This window comes from Ambystoma mexicanum, unplaced genomic scaffold, assembly GCF_040938575.1.
Source record: "Ambystoma mexicanum isolate Mex_15411 unplaced genomic scaffold, UKY_AmexF1_1 Mex_scaf39, whole genome shotgun sequence".
Classification (NCBI taxonomy): domain Eukaryota; kingdom Metazoa; phylum Chordata; class Amphibia; order Caudata; family Ambystomatidae; genus Ambystoma; species Ambystoma mexicanum.
Window position 1 is genome coordinate 2,102,230 of NW_027182454.1, and position 20,300 is coordinate 2,122,529.

Genomic DNA, 20,300 nt, shown 5'->3' on the forward strand with positions numbered 1-20,300 from the left:
GGGTGTGTCTGTAGCTGGCCAGGTTCTTTAAGAGGTGCAGGCAATGGGAGGGGTGTGTCTGTAGCTGGCCATGTCCTTTAAGAGGTGCAGGCAATGGAAGGGGTGTGTCTGTGGCTGGCCATGTTCTTTAAGAGGTGCAGGCAATGGGAGGGGCGTGTCTGTAGCTGGCTATGTTCTTTAAGAGGTGCTGACCATGTTCATTAAGAGGTACAGGCAATGGGAGGGGTGTGTCTGGTCATGTTCTTTAAGAGGTGCAGGCAATGTGAGGGGTGTGTCTGTGGCTGGCCATGTTCATTAAGAGGTGCAGGCAATGGGAGGGGTGAGTCAGTGGCTGGTCGTGTTCTTTAAGTGGTGCAGGCAATGGAAGGGGTGTGTTTGTGGCTGGCCATGTTCTTCAAGAGGTGCAGGCAATGGGAGGGGTGTGTCTGTGGCTGGCCGTGTTCTTCAAGAGGTGCAGGCAATGGGAGGGGTGTGTCTGTGGCTGGCCATGTTCTTCAAGAGGTGCAGCCAATGGGAGGGATGTGTCTGTGGCTGGCCATGTTCTTCAAGAGGTGCAGGCGATGGGAGGGGTGTGTCTGTGGCTGGCCATGTTCTTCAAGAGGTGCATGCAATGGGAGCGGTGTGTCTGTGGCTGGCCATGTTCTTTAAGGGATGCAGGCAATGGGAGGTTGCGTCTGCGGCTGGCCATGTTCTTTAAGGGGTGCAGGCAATGGGAGTGGTGTGTCTGTGGTTGGCCATGTTCTTCAAGAGGTGCAGGCAATGGGAGGGGTGTGTCTGTGGCTGGCCATGTTCTTCAAGAGGTGCAGGCAATGGGAGGGGTGTGTCTGTGGCTGGCCATGTTCATTAAGAGGTGCAGGCAATGGGAGGGGTGTGTCTGTAGTTGGCCATGTTCATTAAGAGGTGCAGGCAATGGGAGGGGTGTGTCTGTGGTTGGCCATGTTCTTCAAGAGGTGCAGGCAATGGGAGGGGTGTGTCTGTGGCTGGCCATGTTCTTTAAGAGGAGCAGGCAATGGGAGGGGTGTGTCTGTAGTTCAGGCAATGGGAGGGGTGTGTCTGTTGCTGGCCATGTTCTTCAAGAGGTTCAGGCAATGGGAGGGGTGTGTCTGTAGCTGGCTATGTTCTTTAAGAGGTGCAGGCAATGGGAGGGGTGTGTCTTGTGGCTGGCCATGTTCTTCAAGAGGTGCAGGCAATGGGAGGAGTGTGTCTGTAGCTGGCCATGTTCCTTAAGAGGTGTAGGCAATGGGAGGGGTGTGTCTGTAACTGGCCGCAGGCAATGGGAGGGGTGTGTCTGTAGCTGGCCATGCTCTTCAAGAGGTGCAGGCAATGGGAGGGGTGTGTCTGTAGCAATGGCTCACTGCCACTTATTATGGAACATTGCATTTTTATGCTCCAGGAAACTTGGCTACTTACCCTTTTTGTAATAGATGGCTACATGACATATCATACCCTGGCAAAAAGGCACAGTTTGGAAGACCTTATGGGGGACTAATGATAAGGGTGGAAAAGTCAATAGTATCCAGAGAAATCTTAACTAAATGTGTAGACAATATTAATGCTGGGGAGTTGGTTATTTCTATGAATGAGAATTGGGTAAAAATGTTATTGGTCAATCTATATACCCCTATGGTGCGACAGGTAGAGAATGAATCCAAGAAGTCTTGCATGATTTGTTGTGTGAATGGAGGAGTGCAACGAGAAGCAATTATATCATACTGGCTGGTGACTTTAACTGCCAAACCAAAGGGGCAAGTGGAATTATCAATAATACATCTTTACATCCGCTCTCACTTATGGAACATAAGTACAATGATGAGGAGGGGAAGCGATGGTTGTGGTTCCTAAAAAAGTAGGACCTCGTATTTATCAACGGGCGTACATTTAGTGAACACCCAGGTAAATTTACCTAGAGGGCGGGAGGAGCGTGTCGCACACTTGATTATATCTTTACAAGTAGTGAGGTGGCATCCATGGTCAAAGATATGAAAGTCCTAGATAACGACTGGAGTGACCATAAAGCACCGAGTATGACCTCTGAAAGTATTACTTACTCTGCCCAGACTATCCTGACTGGTAATACTTTAACCAATCAATCAGCCACACGTCTGTAGTGGTCCGAAAAAATATCTTGAGAGCAAGTCAGGACATTAAAGTCTGGGATATAAAGTACTATAATCTGTTTAATTCCATGTCATTTGAGGACATGGAAAGATGGATTTGTACTTTTGCAGGAAAGTATGCTACAAAAAAATCATTACTTATCATTAGGGAATCGGGTACTATACCGACTTATGACAAAGTAATACGCAATGCCAAATGTACGCTCAGCAGTGAAATACACAAAGTCAAGACCACTATTAAGTCCGTAATTGCAGCCCATAACAAGATAAGAGAATTGAAGAACCAATATAGGTCTGGTCTAAACAAAGGAAAAGAACAAAAAAACATAAATGTTGGCAAAAGACCGTTAAAGTTATCTGCTCCAGAAACACGCAGAATATCTGGGCTTTGTTGGGGGAGGTGAGAGGGAGCAGGGTAACCCCTCAAATCAATCCCATAAATGCTGAGGAATGGGTGGGGTTCCTGGAGAAACGTAATGGAGAAATGGTGGAGACGGACATAGCGTTAACTATAGTCAAACAGGTCCCCCCACTTACACAGTAAATTAGGAAGAACTCTCAGACAAAATCTGCAAACTTAGAGCCTTTCGTGCACCGGGACCTAATGGTCTTTCGAATGCTGTCATGAAAAATAAACCTACTTTCTGAGTGAAATTACTGAAAATTCTGATTGAAAAGGTCCTTAAAGAGGGGAAAATCTCTGAGTCCTGGCAGACTGCAATATTAGTGCCTGTATTTAAAAAGGGGAACAGATCAGATCCGGGAAATTATAGACTACTGTCTATGCTAGATGTAAAATGTTTGCCTCTTTATTATTGCAGAAACTACAAACTTGGGCAGAGGGCACGTGGGTGTTGAACCGCTTTCAGAGTGGAGTCAGAACCGGATATTCGACCACTCAATTTATTTGTTATGAATAGCTTGAGAGATAAAGCCCTTCAACCAAATAATCCCCCCTTGTACGCATTATATATTGGGCCTCATTAGGACTGGGGAATTACCACCCCATTCCGAGGTTGGTGGGGCGGTAATTCCCCATGCCGCCATGGCCCTTCCCCATTCCCATTTTTGCCCCATAGGGCTCAATGGGAATGGGGAAGGCACTAATTACGGTACCGCAAATTGCGGTACCGTAATTAGCACCAAGGTCCCTTTGCGGGTCCCTACTTTAACGGCTGGTAAAGCTGTTAAGGTCGGGTCCCGCAAAGGGACCTCGTAATTAGGCACTAGGTGTTTAACGGCGCTGCAGCCTTTTACGGCACCGTTAAACACTTAACGCCTGGGTCATAATGAGGCCCATTGACTTCAAGGCGGCCTTCAACGTAGTCAATAGAGAAAAAGTGTGGTTGAAGCTAGGGGAATGGCGCGTCCTGAGGGGTTGCTCCACTACCTATCCCAGGGTGTGAATAACTTGCACAACCCGCCGCCGGAGCAGACATGGCATTTAAACAGCCTGCAGCTGAACATTTATAAAACATTCAAGGCCAAAGACATTGGGCCTCATTATGAGTCCGGCGGTAACCGCGGCGGTAAAACCACCTGGTTACCGCCGGACTCGTATTACCATTCAGCCTCCGTGATTCCCGGAATTACCGGGGCATTACAACCCCGGTTTTCCAGGAATCACGGAGGCGGAATGGTGTTAATCCCCATTCCCATTGAGTCCTATGGGACTCAATGGGAATGGGAATCATGGAAACACCGGCAGCATCTCGTAATGCTGCCGGTGTTTCCTCGTCTGCCTGCAGGCGGGCGGTGTTAAACCCGCCAGGTCAGACCTGGTGTTATGATGCCTACCTCCAAAGAGCCAGGTCCGACCCAGCAACCCCAGAGGCAGGCATCATTTCCCCCAGGGGAGTGCCAGCGGGCCCAAGCTGGGGCCCTTTGGATGCAGTCCTGGAGCCTTAGGCGCCAGGCTCATATTGGACCTCTGTCCTGGCGCCTTATGCGCAAGGCTCATAAAGCTAGACATGTGTTCAAGTGTTTGTTTTAATGTGCACTTACCTGATGCAGACCATGCTGCCACATCCAGGCCCTCTTGAGGCCTGAATAGGAACTACTTTACCTGTGGGACTACTTTCCACCCGGGTGTGGTCGGGGAAGGATACATACCTGATCGGAGGAAGGATACACACTTGGGACTTCTTCCAAAGCTATTTAAACCACACCCGATCAGCAACTCACGCTTCGCGTTGTTCTGCTCCTCGCAGCTGGACGCTCACCGTGTCAGCTCCTGCATCTGGACTTCAGCCACGCCTGTCAGCATCCTGGGTCACCTGCAAAGGGAGACAAGAGACCTTACCAGCTAAACCTGCATCACGGAGACATCACCGACGATCCTGAAAGGGAAGACATTATTTTTAAAAGCATTTCATTGCGATCGCTGCAGCGCTGCATTTCACTCACCTTTCCTGGGTTCCTCCATCTACAGCAGCGATCATCCGGATACACAGCCACTTCTCAGACCCTAGAGAAAAAGACAAGAATAAGAGGTGAGAGAAGGAAGGGAATAAGACTTACCTGTTGGGTCATTCCCATTTCATTTCGGGTCTTGCTGCTTCCAAGCAGGACCCCGGCCCCTATGGGGAAAAAAGACAAAGACATTAGATGAGCGAATGCAAAAACATTACCTGAGCGCTCATCTAGGACTTACCAGATCTTTACTGGAACTGCACGTTTCACTTCGGGTCGGCGCCATATCTCCGGCATTCCGAACCCTGGCCCCAATGGGGAAAAGACATCAACATCAGCGCTTTGTTGCAAGAAGTCTCCAAAGGAATCTTCATTCATCACCTGAAAAAAGACAATGAACATTATTATTTAAAGCTTAAACTTTAGAACTTGCAACAGAACTTTTACAGCGCCTTACCAGTATAATCAAGCTTACCTGAACTCCCATCCAACCTCAATCCAGTGAAGTAACTGGGTTCAACGCGCCCCTGCGTCAGAAGCAGGATGGAGAGCTCGTCCTCTCAGACCCTAAGGTGAGACTTCATGGGGAATCGTGGAAGGGTATCGTGGAGGGTTGGAAGAGAGTGGGAGGCTTGAGCATAACTCAGTCAGTAGGTAATACTCCCTTTTCACGCACAGGGGAATATTCCTGCGAGCCGGAGAAGCCAGAGTAGAGGGCCCTTCCTGTCCATCTTCAGAGTCCTGCGCTTCACCATTGAAGAAGCATCAGCACTCGAAGCCAGACCTGCGCCTCCGTGGGAATCAGGTGAGCGTTACAGAACGCGAAGCCTACCCACAATTTCCCACCCGGGCGCTATGGAGACTTCCGAGACTGACCAGCTGGCCCAGCTTTTGGGGGAATTACGGGCAGAGGTGCACTCAGCCCGCCAGGAGACTAACGCTCTCAAAAGAGAACTGATCTTATCTAAGGAAAGAACTGATGACCGAGCCAAAAGGTTATTACAGGCCCAGGCAGGGCACACTCCTTTACCTAATTCCGGAGACATTTCCACATCAATGGGTTTGAGTAACCCGGTACAAATTAATCTACCTGGACACATGCCTTTGGCCCCGCCTGAACGTTTTGCGGGGGATCCCAAGAAATATGCCGTCTTTATGAACCAATGTCGTTTACACTTTCTATGCAGACCCGGAGCCTTCCCTAACGACCAGACCAAGGTAGCCTTTATACTATCTTACCTCAGTGGCAGTGCTGCCGATTGGTCTATTCCATTGGTAAATCAGGATGATCCCATCCTCCAGAATTTTCAGGGCTTCCAGGACAGCATGGAAAGATTGTTCGCTCGACACTCTCAAGGACAGGCCCTTGATAACGAACTGCTATCCTTACGACAAGGTAATAAGGATCTTCTGTCCTACATAGCCACCTTTAACAGACTGGTTATGGAAACCAAATGGCCAGAAAGCAAAAGAATCACACTGTTTCATCGAGGCCTGCGCAGAGAGCTTAAGGATGTTCTAGCTCAGATAGTAAACCCACCCCAGGTCTGCGCAGACTACATTGACTTGGTGGTTCAACTTGATCACAGACTTCAAAATAGAAAAGCAGATCGGTTCAAGTATGAAAATCAAGCACCGATCAAAAACCACGCTACCTCCAAGAGTACCGACGTATCTGAACCTATGCAAATCGGTGGTGTTAAAGGACCATTAACACAGAAAGAACAAGAGAGAAGGCGGCAAATGCAACTTTGTCTGTATTGCGGGACTTCCGGTCACTTTCTTCGAAATTGTCCAGTTAAACCACTTAAGAAGGTGGTCGGAGCTACTGATAACGAATTAGTGACACCTGATTCGGGAAACGACCTAGCCCGGCAAGCGTAGGGGTCCGCTTGCCGAGCTTGAAAATTAACTCTTTGACCTCGCATTTCGTCATGCCAATGGTGCTCGTGGACCCAAAACAGCCTCAGCAGTTGCATGCTATAAAAGCATACATCGACAGTGGAGCTATTGGAAATTACATAGACCGTGAATTGGCTTCCAGGATTAAGCTTCCTCTCCGCCCGAAAGTAACCCAAGATGTCATTACTACAGTAGATGGAACCGAAATAGCCTCAGGGCCTGTAACGCATTCCACTGTTGAAGTGACACTGGTGGGTCAGGATGGACATCGGGAAGCAATCGTGTTTGATGTGATCAAGGCCCCACAATTTCAAGTAATTCTTGGAATTCCTTGGTTAGAAACACATAATCCCAGAATTGACTGGCGAGCAAAGAAGATAAGTTTTCCTGATTGTGAACCAACTTGTTATCCAAGAAATCCAGCTATGGGTCTAGCCACAGCAACTTCCACCCCTGTACAGCTACCGTCAGAATACCAAGAATTCCAAGACGTTTTTCAGAAAGAACAGGCTAACACGTTACCTCCCCATCGGTCTTATGATTGCCAGATCGATCTGGTACCCAATGCTCAACTACCTTGTAGTAGGATTTATGCTCTTACAGAACCGGAGAACCTGCATTTGCGTCAGTATTTAGATCAGTACCTAGCCAATGGTTTTATTCGCCCGTCCAAGTCTCCTGTCTCTTCAGCTCTGTTCTTTGTGCCAAAAAAAAGAAGGCGACCTTAGAACGTGTATAGACTATCGCGCCCTAAATCAAATAACGATTAAGAATCGTTATCCTCTGCCCTTGATCCCTGAGCTTATCGACCAGGTGAAAGACGCTTGTGTGTACACCAAGTTAGATCTCCTAGGAGCTTATCACCTGGTGCGCATAAAAGAAGGCGACAAATGGAAGACTGATTTCCGCACCAAATTTGGGCTCTTCGAATATCAGGTGATGCCCTTCGTTTTGTGCAATGCACCTGCCGCCTTTCAGTACTTTATGAATGATGTTCTTCGGGAACTTATCGATGTCTGCGTCATTGTTTACATTGACGACATCCTGGTGTACTCCTCTTCAGAATCTGATCACAGAAAACATGTTAGGGCAGTTCTTGAGAAACTGCGCCAGCACAGACTATTTGCAAAACTCGAAAAATGCGTTTTTCATACCACAGAAGTTGAGTTTCTCTGATTCATCCTGACACCTCAAGGAGTCCGAATGGACTCGCGAAAGGTGGACGCCATCCTCAAATGGCCATCTCCAAGCTCGGTGAAGGGAGTACAGAGCATGCTCGGCTTTGCCAATTTCTATCGAAGATTCATCCCGGAATTTTCCCAAACAGTCCAACCCATCACCGCTCTCCTAAAGAAAAACAAACGCTTCGAATGGACTCTTGAGGCCGAACAAGCCTTCCAGGACCTGAAAACCAAATTCACCTCTGCACCTGTATTGAAGAACCCGCACCCAGATCTCCCGTACATAGTGGAAACCGATGCTTCCAGTTCGGCCATGGGAGCTGTCCTGTCGCAAAGAGACCCAAAAACTAACCAACTACACCCAGTGGCCTTTTGGTCTAGAAAATGTTCTCCTCCTGAAATCAACTACGCAATTACCGATAAAGAGTTACTGGCCATCAAATCTCCTTTCAAGGCTTGGCGTCACTACCTTCTCGGGGCAAGACACACCATCACCGTAATTACGGACCACAGAAACTTACAGTATTTAAAGACGGCCAAAGCTCAATCTTCACGACAACTCCGATGGGCTCTATTCTTTGCGGAATTTGATTTTGTAATTACCTATCGCCCTGGCTGCAAGAATGGAAAAGCAGACGCCTTATCCCGGATTGGCATGGAAGAACCTAATTCGAGCTTAGAACCTGTGCCCATCATACCTGAACAAAGAATCTTAGGCTTAACTTCATTGCAATCTATTGAGGATATCCAAACGCAAGTAAAACAACTTCTTGACTCTTCAACCTTACTGGAATGGAGTCAAAAGGGTCCTCATTACACCGTTAAGGATGACTTACCCTACTTCCAGGAGCGGTTGTTTCTGCCAAGTAAAGAATTGCAAGAACTTGTTATTGCCCATCATCATGAATCTTTAATGGAAGGACACCCTGGTATCGCTAAAACGGAGGAAAAAAATCAAACGCCACTTCTGGTGGCCTTCTTGGAGAAAAGACAACGTTTTTTGTACTGTCTTGTGTAATTTGCGCCCAAAACAAGGCTCAAAAGAAAAGGCCAGCCGGCCTACTTCAACCCTTGGATATTCCACCGGCACCATGGCACACACTGTCAATGGACTTTATAACAGATCTGCCTCCTTGTGCTGGTTACAACACAATCCTTGTAATTGTGGACCTATTCTCCAAAATGGCCCACTTTATCCCTTTAAAGGGTTTGCCTTCAGCTTCCACCTTGGCCAAGGAATTCCTGGAGAATATAGTTTGCATACATGGTTTCCCTTCCATTTTAGTCTCGGATCGCGGAAGTCAATTTATCTCACATTTTTGGAAGAAGTGTTGCCAACTAGCACAAATAGATGTGCCGTTATCCACCAGCCACCACCCCCAGACCGACGGACAAACCGAGAGAACCAATCAGATTCTCGAGCAATATCTTCGGTGCATGTTACACCAATCCGAGTTAAATTGGAAAGACATCCTTTGGATCGCAGAATATGCATACAACAATTCAGTGCATTCTGGAACCAGACAAACCCCCTTTTATACTTTGTATGGTCACCATCCTCGGACCTCTGATCTAGATCCACCTCTGACCCTGGAAATGCCCGCAGTAAATCATCTGCATTCCACAATAACCTGAGCCTTCAAAGAAGCTGCAACTCATTTACAGCAAGCCAAGAAAAAGTATAAAGAAAACGCTGATTTGCACCGAAGTAAAACTCCTCCTTACCAAGTAGGAGACCAGGTATGGCTAGCAACTAAACATTTACCCCTCAAGGGCCCGCAAACCTTCAATCCCAGATTCATAGGACCTTATCCCATCAAAGCTATAATCAACCCAGTGGCCTTTAAACTGGATCTACCGTCCAACATGCGTATTCATCCAGTTTTTCATGCATTACTTTTGAAGCCAGTACAACCAGGAACCCGATTGTCCAAGCCTCCAGATCCAGTTCAAACTGAAGGGGAATTAGAAGTTAAAGACATTTTAGACTCTAAGGTGGTAAAGTCGAAACTCTTCTATCTTGTTGACTGGAAGGGATATGGACCTCAGGAGAGATCGTGGGAACCTAGTAACCATGTCCACGCACCTCGATTAATATAAAGGTTTCACCAGAGATTTCCGAACAAGCCCAAACCCCCAGAGGGAAGAACCTTGGGAGGGGCCTTGAGTGGGGGGGTGGGGGGGGTACTGTCATGATGCCTACCTCCAAGGAGCCAGGTCCGACCCAGCAACCCCAGAGGCAGGCATCATTTCCCCCAGGGGAGTGCCAGCGGGCCCAAGCTGGGGCCCTTTGGGCGCAGTCCTGGCGCCTTAGGCGCCAGGCTCATATTGGACCTCTGTCCTGGCGCCTTAGGCACCAGGCTCATAAAGCTAGTTCAAGTGTTTTAATGTGCACTTACCTGATGCAGACCATGCTGCCACATCCAGGCCCTCTTGAGGCCTGAATAGGAACTACTTTACCTGTGGGACTACTTTCCACCCGGGTGTGGTCGGGGAAGGATACATACCTGATCGGAGGAAGGATACACACTTGGGACTTCTTCCAAAACTATTTAAACCACACCCGATCAGCAACTCACGCTTCGCGTTGTTCTGCTCCTCGCAGCTGGACGCTCACCGTGTCAGCTCCTGCATCTGGACTTCAGCCACGCCTGTCAGCATACTGGGTCACCTGCAAAGGGAGACAAGAGACCTTACCAGCTAAATCTGCACCACGGAGACATCACCGACGATCCTGAAAGGGAAGACATTATTTTTAAAAGCATTTTGTTACGATCGCTGCAGCGCTGCATTTCACTCACCTTTCCTGGGTTCCTCCATCTACAGCAGCGATCATCCGGATACACAGCCACTTCTCAGACCCTAGAGAAAAAGACAAGAATAAGAGGTGAGAGAAGGAAGGGAATAAGACTTACCTGTTGGGTCATTCCCATTTCATTTCGGGTCTTGCTGCTTCCAAGCAGGACCCCGGCCCCTATGGGGAAAAAAGACAAAGACATTAGATGAGCGAATGCAAAAACATTACCTGAGCGCTCATCTAGGACTTACCAGATCTTTACTGGAACTGCACGTTTCACTTCGGGTCGGCGCCATATCTCTGGCATTCCGAACCTTGGCCCCAATGGGGAAAAGACATCAACATCAGCGCTTTGTTGCAAGAAGTCTCCAAAGGAATCTTCATTCATCACCTGAAAAAAGACAATGAACATTATTATTTAAAGCTTGAACTTTAGAACTTGCAACAGAACTTTTACAGCGCCTTACCAGTATAATCAAGCTTACCTGAACTCCCATCCAACCTCAATCCAGTGAAGTAACTGGGTTCAACGCGCCCCTGCGTCAGAAGCAGGATGGAGAGCTTGTCCTCTCAGACCCTAAGGTGAGACTTCACGGGGTATCGTGGAAGGGTATCGTGGAGGGTTGGAAGAGAGTGGGAGGCTTGAGCATAGCTCAGTCAGTAGGTAATACTCCCTTTTCACGCACAGGGGAATATTCCTGCGAGCCGGAGAAGCCAGAGTAGAGGGCCCTTCCTGTCCATCTTCAGAGTCCTGCGCTTCACCATTGAAGAAGCATCAGCACTCGAAGCCAGACCTGCGCCTCCGTGGGAATCAGGTGAGCGTTACACCTGGCGGGAACATCACCTCCCGCCCGCAGGAGTTGTGATCGCCCGGCATGGAAACAACGGTGGCAGCGGGTTTACCGCCACCGTTGTTTCCATACCGGGCGATTTGTAATGAGGCCCATTATCCTTTTCGCCTTAGAATTCATTTGTTTAGAGCGTGAGGGTCAGAATAGTACTTTGGACACAGGATGGTTTTGATTGGACATTCTGACACCGACAGATTCTTCGTTTTGAGTTTAGTTAAACTCTGCTAGTGCAGGGACAGCGAGACCTTTTCCCAGCCCAGTTTGTGTTATAAGTCTTCAGCCAAAATCATGTCTAACTTGTGTCCCAGTATCATTCCTGATGCCTGGGTTATCACAATCCCATGAAAAGAAAAAAAACACCAGAGTAATCAAAATCCCATACAAAAGAAAGTTCATCCATCGCTTTTGTTGAAAGTATAAGAAAAGTGGCAGGTCATGCTAGCAAATGTTTATACAAAGTCAGGAAATGTAGAATGTGGGTTTAATTCACTGGATCGATTACTCAATTTTGTATCAATCCATTGATTTGCGAATTCTTTTATCTTAATGTCCTCCATTTCTTTCTTTAATGCCATATCTCATTTAGCTGTGGGTTAAGGTATGGAAGGGCACACCCTGCAGATTTGAACACCAGCACCTCCGTCTCTTTACCTGCACCTTCTCCCTCACTATCAGCTCTTTCCTCTTTCTCACCCCTCCACTGAACATATTACCACTTCCATCACTTTACCCCACCTACTCCGTTACGACCAGCTCCCTCCAAGTACACTGCTTTCCCACCCCCCCACTGACTCCATTACCACCTCCTTCTCTTTACCCCACCTTCTGTGTCACAACCCGCTCTCTCCATGTTCATGACAAGAAAGTTTAAAAATTGGACAATAACATTCATTCCAGCATTAAACTGGAATAGAGGTGATCACCCCACTAATTACAACAAATGAATCACCACTGTTCCAGGAAGCAGTTTACATAAAAGTGAAGCCAAAAAAATAAAAGTAACACAAGAATAGAGTGATTACTAACAATTTATATTTAATGGTAATACAGTGACATATTGGCTGAAGTTCAATATTCATTTCATCAGCATTTCATTCAGTGTATGAATCCCGGTGGAAGACTTTTACATTAGACATATCAATTTATCCAAGATCAGCATTATTTTATGAACATTTATGTCCAATGATCCTTCTTGAAATTTAGAGATCATCTGTGATATCATTACACCCACAACTCTTTCATTTCAGACAGAAAGGTACCATTTCATTTCCAAATGTGCCCGAGTTTTATTGTCTCACAACACAGCAAACATTTCTATTCCATTTGCCATTTCTACTCTATTCACAAAATGCCACTTTTCTAAAATACATGTCCACATAATTTAGTGGGACACTTGACATCTTCAACGGGCCCTTCCACCAAACCAATTTCTTATAAAATAGTGCTTTAATAGTGGGCATGCACCCTCTGTTGTGTAATTGCACCTCCATATGTCGATCCCAGGCTAGGGAACCATCTACTAATCCTAAATGCTCCAATAGAGATAGGCAATAGTGTAACACACTAGAGGGGATCCTGGGGTGAAAAGGAAACTGTAGTGCTGTAGCATTAGCTACACAATGTGGAAACACTGCAGCATTCAGCGCCAATGGCACTCCAGGTGAGGGATGCATTTCTTGGAAACTGACTTCTGGAGTAATAGAGATTCCAGTTTTATGGATTCCATTCTCCATGTTTTGAAAAACAATCTTTGCACATGTGTTGTGCTAAGCTTAGTCTAATTAACCATACAAGAATATAGCTTTCTCAATTTCTATTTTTCAGGACGGCTCCATATGATTTAATTTGGGGTATTCTAATACACATGTGTTGATGTTGAAAGTAAAATTACTTTACGGGGTGTACAAATGTAATTCCTAGTAGAAGCATTTCTAATGGATTCCGTCCTGCACCAGATTCCTCATCTATGATATTCAAATCCCAGGGCAGCTGTTCTCCAGAAACATTTCCGTCACCAGGTGGCACTGCACGGCTCTGTGTCAGGCCCGTCCAACGCCTCCATGCGCTTTGCACCAGAAACGACATTGAGGCCAGTATAAATAGTGGAGCCACGCCCCATGACCTCAGCTCCTTATTTCCACGCATTCAGGTTTCGACAATGTCACTCCGTAGGAATATGTCTCACATCCCATCAACACTTTTAAGTCGAGGAAGTATGACATTTACGACAAGGAAGGCAACCTGATCCCATTTGGGTTGGAGCTCATGAGTTATAGGGAATAGAGTGACTTCCCCAAGGAGTTCTATGGGCGTGGTGACATGCTGGAGTTGGCAGCTGACCTGCCAGTGGCCACTGGGATGGACACTTCCCTGGAGTTGGACATTCTACCGAGCACCAACACAGGTAAACCTCAAGCTGCTTTTTACTGCCTGATGGCAAAGGTGGCCAATACCCTGGGTTTCTCTGCACCACCCAGGTCCATAGTGCAATACGTACTCTGCGACATTATGGATGACGCATCAAAGAGGAGCTGCTGCCCTTCAACGTGGTGGTAGAGGCACCATTGTTGGAACGGTGGGAGATACCTGCCTCTGTTGCCCTAAATGGGCAAGGAACTAGCATGAAGCACTGTCCGGCACCTTTGGACCCAGCTTTCCTCTCTGCCCATGCATCACCTAAAAAGCCTGGTGGAACAGGCTACTATGGCAAGCCTGCAAACCTCTACCTTTCTGACCCTTCCACCTGACAGGGAAAGCAAAAGGATGGGCGCATGGGACAAGAAAGTGTTTACATCAGGTAATCTAGCAGTGTAAAGCGTGAATGCATCTTGTGCCATGGCAAAGTTCTGTTTGCTGTCGACATCCAGTCAAGGCTGCTAGAGATGCCTTGTGACGGACAGAACTTATTTGGAGCCAAGGCTGCTGAGGCCCTCCAGAAAGTCCAATCATCTAAGGAGACCACCAAGACCTTGGGACTCACGGTCCAGCAACCCACCATGGTATTCTCGTCAAGGAGCAGGGGTTTTTGCACCATTCCCGCGTTTGCCCAGAGTTGCCGTGGACAACCATGCCCCAGGAAGGGGCCAATGCAGATGCTTCCAGAGAGGCAGAGGGAGAGCTTCGCAGTGAGGAGGTATTGCAGCAGCCACTATCCACTCAGTTTCCCAGGGCACCAAACCTCAGTGACAGCAGGGAGTGGTCTGAGCCCAGGTCCGAAACTTGGGCCCCGCAGCCGATCAAACATGGATATTGTCCCCTTTTGTCCAATGCCCAGCAGAGCACAGTGCGTGGGCCACCCCCCTCTCTCTGAACACCATCCTTCATTCTGTCTTTCGTCAGCACCCAGGGTTTTCACCAAGCTGCTTGCAGAGGTAGCGGCTCGACTCAGGAGGGACAGCATCCATGTCTTTCCATACCTGGACTGGCTCATCTGAGCTCATCGTCAAACAGTGTTCTTTAGCAAAACAACCCAGCTCTTCCAGCATGGATTCCATGCCGCTGTACGTGTGATCAATGATGACAAGATCATCAGTGTGCACGAGCGCAGAGACCAATAGGTCTTCAAATTTGGCGGGGCAATTGGCCTTAGAGGGCAGACGACGAATCAAATTGGCTAAATAAAGAATAAATAAATGGGCCGCTAACAGGCATTCTTGCTTTACCCCTTTATTGACCATAACTGGTTGTGATAATAGGCCATTGTTATCAAGGCGAATATTAACTCTATTCCTGCTGTCAGAGCATGTACGAAGTACATGCACTCTCTTGCAGTTTGGGCTTTTCCCTGAACTCCAAACAGTCTCAGGTTCTGCCATCCCAGTCTCTCCGATTTAGCAGGGCAGTTTTGGACAATCACATGGGCAAGGCTTTCCCATCCGAAGATGGAGCGGCTTTCTTTTTCTGGATGGTCAATGTCCTTCAATTACAGACACAAGTCCGAGCCTCTGCCTTCCTGCGCCCTCTGGGCCACCTGCCACCTTGTGGTGCTGGAGCCAAGCCTGTGAATGAGATGGCTTCAGTGGCTTCTTTATTGACAATGATCGCATTTCTAGGGCCAAATATGGGACCTCCTGGAGGTCTCGATTCAGTTTCTCAGGTCTGAGTATGGTGGTCAACCTTTCACCAGGTGATGATGGTCAGAGACAACTCTCTGACCGGTTGGGGGTTCTCACTTGACAGATCTTATGGTGAGCAGACTGTGGACTCCCACAGAGTCTCTGGAGCACATCAACTTGCTGGAGTTGGGAGTGATCATGTAGAGCTGTGCAGTACCCTCTAGCGGCAGAAAGGTTTCATCAGAGGCAAGTAATTTGTTAGTTTACTTAAGTAGAAACAAATTGTAACTATTTAAACCCAGGAGGAGTTGGACAGGGCTTTTCTATGCTTAGCATGTATTTGAATGTCCTTGACTACAGAAGTGATGTAGATTGATTTTATCACAGAAGATGAGACGTGATGCTTACCAGACAAACACATTTGTTTGGATTCCATGTGAACATGGAGAGTTGGAATATTGTGATATTTTATAGAGAATGTATGAGGGATTTTTATGTGAAAATAAATACTTTCTTTTTTACACCGCTAGTCATTCTTGGCTCCAAGACGTTGGTCCAGTGAAATGCTAATTGATAACACTTATGTAATGCATATTATGTTTCTCTCCCGGAAGCCTTTCTGTTTTGTGAAAACCTTCTCTATCCCTATATATGTGCATTAGATGTGACAGAAACGGTTGTGGATGTCTTGTAGAACCCAGGAGTTTAGTATGTATTAAGGGTTGTACAGTGAAAGAGCTGTGCAATGGAGTTGGGAAGGGAAATGCACTCTGAATCCCTCCAAATCCACTTTTAGAATCTATGTAGCAAGAGCATAATATTGGTACTTAAAAAGAAGAGAGGGGACACCCTTTGGTTTCCATTTCAGCAGCTGGTAGCTTCCCTGAAGCATAGGAAGGGCGCTAGACCTTAGCTAAGCCGAGAACTGGGGTCCTCCCCTTAGGGTCAGAGCCCTTCCTAGCTGCCGGGGCCCCAAGCGACACCCCATATATCCTATGATCGTCTATAGTTATTGATTCAACCATTGAGTCTTTAAGCATTTCCAAAATGTTGGGGCCCATTAATTTGCAAGAAGTCCTTATACAAAGTGTTCCATGGGATGGTTACCTTAACACAGAAGGTACAGTCTCCCTCCTGAATATTCCAGAAGAGATGCATTTCAAACATGGATTCAACAATCATAATCATCCATTATTTGTGTGCCAAAGGAAACCGAGAACAGCTGTGGAGGCAGGTTCTTCACAGCATAAGTCAACAGCCATGGAAAACTCAGTGGGCCTCATTCCGAGATTGGAGGTAACCATGGCTGCCTCCAATACCGGGTCCAGCACCGGTCTCGTTCAATGGGGATTTACCGGTGCATTCCAACCCTGGAGGGACCGGTAAGTCCCCATTGAACAAACCATTCCCCATTCCCATTTGAGCCCCCATAGGGCTCAATGGGAATGGGGAAGTAGCTAATAACGGTACCGCAATTTGCGGTACTAGCGCCCTGGTCCTTTAGCAGGACCCGTAAAGGACGTGTGGTCAGACCACACATTCTTTGAGGCTCCCACTACGGGACCACGGAATTGGGCGGTAAGGGATTACCAGTGCCCGGTATCCCTTACCGCCCAACTTGTGATTACCCCGAGTAGCTTTGTAGAAGCACCTCCTTCTTTCTGAAGTATTTTTAATTGCAGAAGAGATTTCACCAACTGCATGTCCTCTCTTATGGCAGATAACAACATCCTGTGTACTGAAGTATTCGCCACATTCACTACGCTGAAATGGACCCAGGCATGCATGTTCAGTCTGCTGCCTAACAAGGTGACTGTTCCGACTGAAGCATTTTCCACATTCAGTGCACCAGTAAGGTTTCTCACCTGTATGTATTATCCGGTGGCGAATAAAATCACTCTTCCAAAATAAACTCTTCCTACATTCCCTACACGTATGAGGTTTCTCACCTGTATGATGGTAAATTAGACCTCCCTTATGACTAAACCATTTTCCACACTAAACACAGTTATGAGTTTTTTTCACCGGTGTGTGTTCTCTGGTGGCGAATAAGTAGGCTCTTCAGAGTAACCCTTTTTCCACATTCAATGCATTTATAAGGTTTCTCACCAGTATGTGTTCTCTGGTGGATAGTAAGCTCGCCCTTTGTAGCAAACGCTTTCTGACATTCAGTGCACTCATAAGGTTTCTCACCTGTATGTGTTCTCTGGTGCTTAATAAGATGTTCCTTCTGAGCAAAACCTTTCCGACATTCAATGCACTCATAAGGTTTCTCACCTGTATGTGTTCTCTGATGGATAATAAGCTCTCCCTTTCTAGCAAACCTTTTCTCACATTCAGTACACGCATAAGGTTTCTCACCTGTATGTCTTCTCCTGTGGATAGTAAGCTCTCCCTTTGTAGCAAACCCTTTCCCACATTCAGTGCACTGATAAGGTTTCTCACCTGTATGTTTACTCTGGTGGATAATAAGAAGTCCCTTCTGAGCAAACCCTTTCCCACATTCAATGCACTCATAAGGTTTCTCACCTGTATGTGTTCTCCGGTGGCGACTAAGATGTCCCTTCTTAGCAAACCCTTTCCCACATTCAATGCACTCATAAGGTTTCTCTCCTGTATGTGTGCTTTGGTGGCTAAGAAGATGTCTCTTCTGAGGAAACCCTTTCCCACATTCAATGCATTCATAAGGTTTCTCTCCTGTATGTGTTCTCTGGTGGATAGTAAGATGTCCTTTCTGAGGAAACCCTTTCCCACATTCAATGCATTCATAAGGTTTCTCTCCTGTATGTGTTCTCTGGTGGATAGTAAGATCTCGCTTTTGTACAAACCCTTTCCCACATTCAATGCACTCATAAGGTTTCTCACCTGTATGTCTACTGTGGTGGCTAATAAGATGTCTCTTCTGAGCAAACCCTTTCCCACATTCAATGCACTCATAGGGTTTCTCAACTGTATGTGTTCTCTGGTGACAAATAAGATCTCCCTTCTCAGAAAACTCTTCCTCACATTCAGTGCACTCATGAGGTTTCTCACCTGTATGCATTTGCTGGTGGCGCATACTTGTATCCTGTAAATGGACGCTATTCTCAAATTCAGTGCACTGATAAGTTTGTTCACCTACGTCCACATGTGGGCAATACGTATATTCTTGAGATGGCAATTGTTCCCACATTCTGAGCACGTTTCAAGTTTCTTGCCACTTTATTTTGTCAGGTGCCAATAAGAGGAGCCTTTTCACACAAATTCAGAGCACAACTGAGAAGTGATTTTCTTACTGCACATAACACATTGATATTTTCGTGCTAGATATCCCCTCTCCTCAAGACTGACAGAATGAACCAGCTTTGGTACTGGATGTTAGCACAAAGGGTTTGCATGGACGGAAGCCATCATGTATCCAACAAGCTTCTCAGTTCTTGAATATTCTGAAAAGACAACTGGACCCCAAACCTGCACACTTCTCAGATTATTAGAAATTGCATATTCTAACAATGAAGCTTCTCACTGCGTTAGTCCAGAGAATCGAACAATTCCTGCTGCATTGTTGGGACATCAATCACCTATTAACATAAAAGGAGATGCACATTATTAGTTTCAACACATTCACAATTGCAGGCATCACATAGCAGTGTAACTTGTACAACTTTGAAGTACCATCTATTGGGGAAAGGCGACCTAATAGGTGGCAGCGTAGTGGTTCTCCAATGAGAGTGTTTAATGGGACCGAGGTAACATGCAGCCGGAATATTGTGTTTAATTTCGATTTAGAAAATGTTAGCATCCAAAACATTAAGAAGAAAAAACAAATTAAAATGGATATTGTAATCATCAGGAACATGTATATACGTTCTACCATTTTATTTATTCAGAAATGACTAAATGAGTACATGGGAGCCCCCAATTTCCATACACAAATTTATTTATTTAGTCATTTTTTAGTTCACAGAACTATTACAATTTATTACCTAATAAGACATCATTATCGCTAAAAATAACGCTAACAATTATTTCATAATTAACATTTTACATTTTCATTATAGGATAATCCAATCGATTACACTCTAAAATTCATCAAGACATCATTTCACCAATTCACCGAATCATCAATCTTCATACAACTTTGTCTCAGATTCCACAGTATATTTTCGTAGCTTTCTCACTCTTCCTCTTCTTTGTCACTATTTACTATGTTATTCATTCAATTGCCTGTTTCCATAAATGAAGGTACAACGGACCAAACTTTAAATAAGGCAATATGCATCGATTCAGACTGAGTGTTCAAATACTAATTCCAGAAATGATCAGACTGTATATAATGGACACTCAGAATTCAACAGATACAAGGATTGCATCTTAGGGCAGCCAGTCAGCAATTGTCTCACTGTTTCAAGATTGTTCTGCAACTTGCAGTTGATTTGTACGCATGAGAAGCCTAAATGTACGAATCATTGGATCAGGACAACGAATTAGATAAAATTGGGTTCATAGGCAAGTATGTACTGTGCCCTCCAAAAACCCATAGTTGTGATGTTCCCTCATTCGTTGAAAATTACTTTGCCAATCTTTGCGTCTCGTCTTCGATTTATAGGCATGTTTAATATATTCAAAGCTACTGCATCGGCTATGCTCGATAGTCCAATCAAGTTTCTTAAACACCAATTGACAAGATTTATCATAACTATTTGCCCGGGTCTTTTTGTCAAGTAGGAATACTTTCGTACCAATCTTGTGAAGGAGTTCACTTTCAGGGTGGAAAATAGCTTTGAGGTACAGTAGGGCACAATGTTGCAGTACAATCTATCTCAAGGATTGGAGGCCCAGCTCAACTCTAATATATTGAATTGGGCATGATGGAGGCAAGGACAGAACATTACGCCAAAAAAGCCTCAATTCTGTCCAGCCAACAAACATTTACCATTGGTATTGCTTCCAATCCATATGTTATAGTTGGGGTGAACCATTGCCTATAGAGTATTAAAATCCCC

At 46.1% G+C, this 20,300-nt stretch overlaps 1 protein-coding gene across 1 annotated transcript in view; it reads right to left on the reverse strand.

Annotated features, from left to right (window-relative positions):
- LOC138559121 (zinc finger protein 268-like) overlaps window positions 1–19,300 on the reverse strand; it is a 618,574-nt gene extending 599,274 nt beyond the window's left edge. The window contains exon 1 of the mRNA XM_069642688.1: window positions 17,341–19,300. Within this exon, the coding sequence (XP_069498789.1) occupies window positions 17,341–18,487 (1,147 nt within the window). The 5' untranslated portion in view covers window positions 18,488–19,300. The remainder of the gene's footprint in view (window positions 1–17,340) is intronic.
- Window positions 19,301–20,300: the final 1,000 nt, after the last annotated feature.